Source organism: Exserohilum turcica (genome assembly GCF_000359705.1).
Source record: "Exserohilum turcica Et28A unplaced genomic scaffold SETTUscaffold_10, whole genome shotgun sequence".
Lineage (NCBI taxonomy): Eukaryota > Fungi > Ascomycota > Dothideomycetes > Pleosporales > Pleosporaceae > Exserohilum > Exserohilum turcicum.
In genome coordinates, this window is record NW_007359915.1 from 1,591,754 (window position 1) to 1,599,576 (window position 7,823).

A 7,823-nucleotide genomic window follows, 5' to 3' on the forward strand; every position below is an offset into this window, starting at 1 on the left:
ATAGCGCGGGTACTGGTGAGCGGTAGAATATCAGTCTCCATTTGCTGCCACGATACGACGATCCCATCCCTGCCAGTCACCTGCACCCCACCCGGCCGGACGACTTAAGGAACTGGCCTCCTGCTCGCGCACGCTATCTGGCCATCAGCATACCGTGGCTACATACCTCAGACCCTTTGCTCTTGACGCTGTTGACGAGCATTCTCACCGTATGCCATCCTCAACGACCGAAACAAGCGGCGAATTTGGCAGATCGCTACACGGGATCCCTCCGGCCACGGTACCATATCAACCCTGTTCCGACATTCTGCTGTGCCTCGAGAGCGCATTATCACAATAAACGACCCTTCACCTCGGTTTCCATGTAGAACGAAACTCCGGATGTTCTTTAAGCGATCACTACTCTGACGTCATTACCCGCCGGCTTAGCACACCTCGACGTCGAGTTCCGGCTTCTGCTGACAGAAGTGACTCGCGAGACAACCACGACACGCTTTTTTTCGACAGCAGCTTTTACATATTCGAGGATGCCTGTCCTTCGGGAAGCTCTCGTGGCACGCACGGGCCTGGCCATGGAGCAACTGGGCATCGTGGTGTCGCACGCTGAGCGCGACATTGTCGACTCGGTCTCAACATTACTTCGACGAATCAACATCCCATTTAATAGTACCAGCCCGCCTGGTTTAATCGAAGCCAACACGGTCGACCCATGGAACAAGAGTGGCAAATATGCACTCGCCTATGTTTACTTTTGCATACCGCTACTAGTCATTGCATCGATCATGCGGTACTACCACCTATTCACGGACAAGATCCGGACAGCACTACATCAAGAAGAGGTATTACAGTCCTCGAAGACATCTTCTCCCGACACAGACTACGAGCTTCCAGTACTTGATACTGACAAGTCCACCATGAAGTTCTTTCCTCGCGAAGGGCCGCTACCAAGTGGGCCAAAACAACAATCCAGCGTATCTTCTTACAGCCTCGTCAACAACACGGTGGCTTTGTTCCGATTCATCTTTTATCGCCCGATCCCACAGATCCAGGTCAAGAAAGGATGGAGGCCCATCGTGTTCCCATCTTTGGCCGTTGTTGTGATTGTGGTCCTTGCTTTACTCCTGGGCGTTCTTTACTGTACCGTCCCTCAGCCACTGTTCTGGCGTAGCATTGCCTATGGCTCACCCCCACTGGCAGTTCGCTCGGGAATGATGGCAGTTGCCTTGGTGCCTTGGATCGTGGCGCTTGCTATGAAAGCGAATCTCATATCAATGGTGACTGGTATCAGCCACGAACGATTGAATGTGCTTCACAGATGGGCAGCATACATTTGTCTCGTTCTTAGCATCATGCATACCGTCCCCTTCTACGTTACGCCAATCTGGGACAAGGGCGCACGCCAATCTTTTCAAAAGCTGTTTCAACAAAGAGACGGAATGTACATATACGGCACGGGTATGTCTGCCATTCTGGATGATGATATGTTGCCAACTGACAGGCTCTAGGTATCGCAGCGCTGGTTCCGCTATGCTTCCTTTGCACACACTCGATCGCGTCTCTCCGTGCACGAATGTACGAACTCTTTGTGGCAGTCCATGTGCCTGTGTCCATGGTCTTCCTGGGCATGATGTTCTGGCATTGCAACAACTACCTCACATCATGGGACTACCTGCTTGCGACGGTGGGCATATGGGTCTTTTCTTATATTATGCGGCTTTTCTACCTCAACTGGACTCGTCCAGCAAGCATGTCATGGCTCATCGGTGATGAAGCCGCTGTCACACTCATGCCCGAAAACGCCATCAAAATCACCATCCCAACCCAGATGAAGTGGAGACCTGGACAATACGTCTACCTCCGCATGCCCGGCATCTCGGTATTTGAGAATCACCCCTTTACCATTGCTTCGCTGTGCAGCGAAGACTTTCCGTCGGCGTATGGCGAGGGGTACCGGGACATGGTCTTGGTCTTTCGACCATTTGGTGGTTTCACCAAGAAGGTGCTCGAAACCGCTCTCGACCACGGCCCTTGGCATACCTACCGAGCGTTTATCGATGGCCCTTATGGAGGCATGCAACGACGTATCGAGGCCTTTGACGACGTGGTGCTGATCGCTGGCGGCAGTGGCATCACCGCCATCGTGTCTCAACTCTTATCCCTGATCAAAAAGATGCGCGATGGCAAGGCGGTCACACGCAAGATCCACGTCATCTGGGCCCTCAAACGCCCTGAGACGATGGATTGGTTCCGGGAAGAGCTTCGAATCTGTCGAGAGTACGCGCCGCCCGAGACGGTAGAATGCCAGTTCTACATCACGGCAGCGAAGCGCAATCCTGCAGGCGGCCTGGTTAGTGCAAAGACACCTACGCGTCCAGTGTCTCTCTACTTCCACGACAAGGTCAACGATGCGTTCCAAAACATTGCTGAGCATCGCTTGTCGGGCGTCTCTTCCAAGCGACACTCTGCTCTGATCCGCGATGTCGCGCAAGGCGACGCGGAGAAGGAGTCTGAACTTCGACGCGAGAACGAAGACAGCATCGCCGCGCTCCCCCAAGCACATGTGCTGCCCATCAACAGGGGCCATCTTGCCCCACCACGCGCCAGCTACAACGGCGGACGTAATTCAGCCGAGTCAGCCAGTAGCTCGAACCCAGACCTCATTGCCCCCGCGCCACGTGGACTTGCTGCCCGTCGCCAGGACCGCAACCTCTCGCTGGACATTTCACAGGCCGTATCCGCCGGGTCCGGTGCGGTGAATCCAGAAATCATCCACAACCCTACGGAGAACGCGCAAGGGTTCGACTTTGGGTTCCCGTCGACGCCGACTGAGTTCCAGAAGAACTTGATGCGGTTTGCGTTTTTGCCAGCGGCAGTCAAGAAGAAGGATGGGTGGAGCACAGAGTACGGACGCCCGGACATCCCGTACATACTCAAGGGGTTGAGCAAGAGCTTTGGCAGACGCACTTGTGTGTTTGTCTGTGGACCCCCCGCGATGCGCATCAGTGTCAGCCAGACGGTGGCGCAGCTGCAAAGCAGTGTGTGGAGCGACAGTGGGCGCGATGAGATCTTTCTCCACGCCGAGAATTACGCTTTGTAGAGCGTTTATGTTTTTCCTTGTCCTTTCTGTTGTGCATAGTGTTGGCAGGCTTGGTGTATATACCCCCTTTTCTTTTTCTCCTTGTTTTTGTTTCTTCTACTCTACCTGTAACTGTATGACGACTTGAACGACCATGGGCTGGCTAGCTCTCACTCTTCCTAGCAGAATACCTCGGGGGTTGGGGTTGATATTGGGTCAAACCCCAAGGCCATTGTCCAATAAAGCAACTTTCACTACTAATTGCAGACACGGATAATTTGTGCACAATCATCAGACTTTACGCAAGCGCCGTGTGCAGGACGTATAGCAGGCATTCTTGGACACCCCCCTCGTTATCATCCATGTTGTGCCTTGAGCAAGTAGGGGAGGGGGGGCATGTCGCTGCCTCGGCAAGTCTTGTGCTCTGGCGTGAAAGCCACGCCCCCAAGTGCTGTTGATTGAGGCGTGGTTGTCCGATTGCAACAAGTCATCACGTTGACATGGCATTGTCACCTTCTGCATCTGGTTCGCCCATGGGCGCGTGGGGAGTGCGAGTACCGTTCCAACACCCCCCCTTGGTGCGAGCTGGCGGGGTCGACATTCACCCATGAGCCTAACGGCACAACGCCAACATCCTTGTCGCGGGCAGCGAAGAGGGTGTGCATGCGGAGTCACTGTCCTGCGCTTCGGCAGCTCTGCGCGGCACAGCGCTCGAGAGGGAGGGTGCACAAAAAGCACGACAGTCGCAATGGTCCAGTGTCGGTCGTGTGGCGGGCGAGTAGAGAGGCGAGGGGGAGCGACTTGGACGTGCGAGGGGCTCGCAGACCGCTCATTGCGATACGCGCTGCGTCGCGGATAAGACCAGCTGCAGCGACTGCACAACAATGCTGAGGGAGGGGCGGGATATGGCACTTGGACGGCACGACGGTAGGGCTGCAGTCGGCTACCGAGGAGGAAGAGGGTGTGCGATAAGTTGGGCGTTCGTAGGTCTTTGCTTTTGGGGGGGAGTGGGAGTGGGAGGGGGAGGGGGGAAAAGAGGGGGGGGGGAAGACAGAGAGGGTGACATAGAGCTGGTTTTCATAGCGCGGCCACTTGGCCGGCCCTCAGCCGCCCGCCGTCCATGCCAAACAACATCAGCTTGCATATTCCCTCGTTTTTTCCTCTCCCTCTCTTTCTCTCTCTTTTTTTCGGGCCCTCCCTCGACGCATGCAGGCTTCCCCGCTCCCCTCTGTAACGTTTCCCAGCAGCGCAGAAGAAGCCCCACTCGTAACAATTGGCTCGGACCCGCACGACCTCGCCCATAACGTCGCACACACCCAGGCACGAGCGAGCGAAAGAGAGCGCCAGAGAGCCAGAGAGCCAGAGAGCCAGAGAGCCAGAGAGCCAGAGAGGGAGAGAGCAGCGTGGCGCAAAAGAGTTGGGGAACCCGGTCCGACCATGTTCTTAAGATAAAACTATGTGCACATGTCTGCCATCCCAGTGTCTGAACTGGGCCTCAACTCGAGCGAGAGCAGATATCTCCAGCAGCAGATTGCCGCCTCGCAGCAAGGCTCCAATTCGTCGCGCGCTGCTTCTCACGCCTCTAGCCACGGCCGTCTCCTCCTGGATCCTTCGAGCTTGCAGGCGCTCAGCGCCCATTTTGACCGCCTGATGTATTCGATCCAGCAGCGCTGGCAATACGTAAGTTACTCCTCCTCTCTCTCTCTCGCGGATGGCCCGGGTTATCCTACACCCACAGCAATACATACATATATAACAAACAGAATACTAACAGATTGGTTTTCGCGCAGCTCACGCAACAGACTCAAACAGCAACACAAGTGCAGTACGACCGCGCGGGCAACGCCATGCAAATGGCCGACGCCGAAATCGCCCGCTTCCGCGCCATCCTCCGCGAAATCGACGAAAGGCCTTTTTATCCCATTGGGTCCCTTGGGTGTATATATACCTCTCTCTCTCTCTCTCCCTGTGTCACTCCAGATTAGTTAAAATAAAAAGATTTTTTTGATTTCCCGAGCCGCGAGGCTTTTCCATTCTTAGTTTGAGGTAACGTAGCGTAGATGTAGGTGTGAGTGTGAGTGTGAGTGTGTGTGTGTGTCCGCGAGGACATGAAAGTATGGCTCTGTCTGTGTGTGTGTGTGTGTGATTTAGGAAGGAGGGACAGATGAGGACAAGGGGCTAGGGGGTTGGATATGCGGGAGGAGAAGGAATAGGAAGAGGAAGAGGAGATGACTCGGATGATGTGGTGCGGGTTCGAAAAGGTCCTGCGTGTGTATGTCGTGTGTCGTGTGTCGTATGTGTGTGTATGGTAGCACTGAGTCTTCTTCCCTTCTCCCTTCTCCCGTCCTCCAACCCCCCCCCCCCGCTAACTCCCCGGCGTGTACCGGGATACCACAAAAAAACAATTATATGCGGCGGTCCAAGCGATCAACACGGGCCTTGAAGCCCTTAACAATCTCGCCAATGCGACGGACCTTGTCGAATTCGACCTGGAGCGCGGCTGCTGGCGTTTTACTTTATTTATTTATTTTCTCTCTTTCTCTTCCTTTCTTATTTACTTACATGCCGGTTGGAGAGAGTTTTTTTTGGTTGGGTTGGCTTGGTTTGGGTTGGGTTGGGTTGGTTTGGGAAATCTGCTTTTTTACTCGAGCTTTTTCGATTCGTGTTTTTTTTTCTTTTTCTTTTTTTTTACATTCTTATTGATCATTCATCTCTACTATGTCGTGTTGACTTATCTGGCGGGTGGGTAAGGAAAACAAAAAGAAAGACGGAGAAATACACCACGTTTTCCTAACTTTTTTTTGTTTTTTTTTGGATACTGTTACTATTACTGCTACTGCTACTGCTACTACTACTCGTATTTATTCAATCAGTCAGTCTTCTTCCCTTCCATTCTCCTTCCTCTGCTTGCTAGCCCTACACTCCATCCCACCATGTCCATTTCAATTTCCCCGCTGTCGTGTGTCACTTTCGCCAAATTCTACCTCTTTTTTTTTTCCCTGTTTCTCTTTTCTGGACTTTACTGCAGCAATGTAACAGCAGCAGCAGCAGCAGCAGCAGTAGCTCAGCTGTGAAAAAAATTATCAGTTCGAGCATACCAAATGCAACCATCGACTCTGTCAGGAACTCTCTTACACAGATCGCTTATTCAGTTGGGTTGCCACTGATTAAATGGCCGTTATTTCTTCTTCTTTCTTTTGTTCTTTCTTTCTTTCTTTCTTTTTCTTCTTGGATCATTAGTTACCAGACCCGCTCTCCCGCTTGTGCTTGTGCTTGTCCATGTATGTATGCCATGTTAATCTTGCTTTTACGTGTCTTTTTCTCTTCATCTTCTCTCCAAATACTACTTTGAGCTATGTATATGATATAGGAATACAGATAATTTTTTTTGACATTGCACTCCGTCTACCAAAAATATCACCATGGGCTTAATCAAGGTGCCATTTTCATGCCAGCCCCTACCTACTTTTTACCACTCCCACAGCACGTCTTCTGCAAAGACATCCGTCAACGAGATAAATATCGCCATCACTGCCTACAAGTCGCTGCATTGCCCACGGATACACCCAAATTCTCAATGGCCTTTCATCTCACTGCAATGCATGCCGAAGCTACGATACACGCGTGCGACACGCCAACGCAAAAATAGCACCCAGGCTCCAGGTTCCTTTGTCGTTGATGCTCGCTCAAAAAAAAAGTCTGGCACTTTACAAGGCGCAAAAAAGATGATGACAAGAGTGGGACTCGAACCCACGCAGATTTCTCTACATGAACACTTCCTCGCAGAGGGGGAAAGCTTTCGCTTCTGTAGAGCTTGTTAGTGAATGCGCTTGTGGTGACTGGTAATTGCAAGAATTCAACGTACGAGTCATGCGCCTTAACCGCTCGGCCATCTTGTCTGATGGGTTGTTGATGAGAGACCAGCCTATTCTTAATGAAATATTCTGCATAACGGTGTTGTGGAGCGGCGTCAAAAAGCAACTCGATACGTGTATGCCCCGCATCGTAAAAAAGGTCTAGGCCTCTGGGTATATTCCACCCTTGCCGTTTCGCACGACGTAACCGCTTTCGGGATACTTTAGTATACCCCCACCCCCCACTGGAAGCAATAGTAGGTCTAGCCCCGGTTACAAGCACAACGTGGTTGTGCTTGTGCGCATTAACACTTGCATTTTGCAACCGCGCTTAATGCCATGGCAAGGCACCACCACGGCTACCGCCAACGACGCATGTTCTCAACCCACGCACGCTTTTTTTTCGGCTTGCTAGTACTCGTTCCGTCGTTTCGCATGCCAGGCCCAAGTAAAGTACTTTTATTGGCGTTCCAGGCATGCTGAATCGTGCACGGGGGGGGGGAATTCCCACGAGGCGATTCAGTAAGGAGCGCTGTGGAGCAGCTGATAAGAAGAGAGACAGACAGAGACCGAGAGAGAGAGAGAGAGAGAGAGAAATTGCAGGTGCAATGTCACGGGTAAAAAGGATATGTGGGCTCCGCTTCAAAAAAGGAGATATCTTTTTGGTGGGGGGGGGGGCTTTTTACCCAGCGGGATGTGTGTGGGTGTGTGTGGCGTGAAGCAGCCGATTATCTCGCATTCGCGATATCATCAATGCGAGACACAGGGGAGCAGGAGAAAAAAAGAAAAGAAAAAGATAGAGTGAGTCAGTGGGCGCGGGAGCCTCGGTCGCAGCAATCACGCTCATGATAAGTTGACATAGGCATGAGCGCGGCGCTTTTCTCGGCGGTATA

At 52.4% G+C, this 7,823-nt stretch overlaps 2 protein-coding genes and 1 non-coding gene across 3 annotated transcripts; 2 read left to right on the forward strand and 1 right to left on the reverse strand.

Annotated features, from left to right (window-relative positions):
• Positions 1-527: 527 nt before the first annotated feature.
• Positions 528-3,230, forward strand: SETTUDRAFT_145269 (uncharacterized protein; the record flags this gene model as incomplete). Its single annotated transcript, XM_008023527.1, has 2 exons — positions 528-1,455; positions 1,506-3,230. 2 exons carry the CDS (start codon positions 528-530, stop codon positions 3,095-3,097), a joined length of 2,520 nt encoding a protein of 839 aa, XP_008021718.1. The 3' UTR covers positions 3,098-3,230.
• Positions 3,231-4,540: 1,310 nt separating this feature from the next.
• Positions 4,541-5,061, forward strand: SETTUDRAFT_101413 (uncharacterized protein; the record flags this gene model as incomplete). Its single annotated transcript, XM_008023528.1, has 2 exons — positions 4,541-4,756; positions 4,867-5,061. 2 exons carry the CDS (start codon positions 4,541-4,543, stop codon positions 5,059-5,061), a joined length of 411 nt encoding a protein of 136 aa, XP_008021719.1.
• Positions 5,062-6,805: 1,744 nt separating this feature from the next.
• Positions 6,806-6,975, reverse strand: SETTUDRAFT_t90. Its single transcript has one exon. It is a non-coding gene; the product is annotated as a tRNA-Thr (tRNA).
• Between the last annotated feature and the right edge of the window lie 848 nt (positions 6,976-7,823).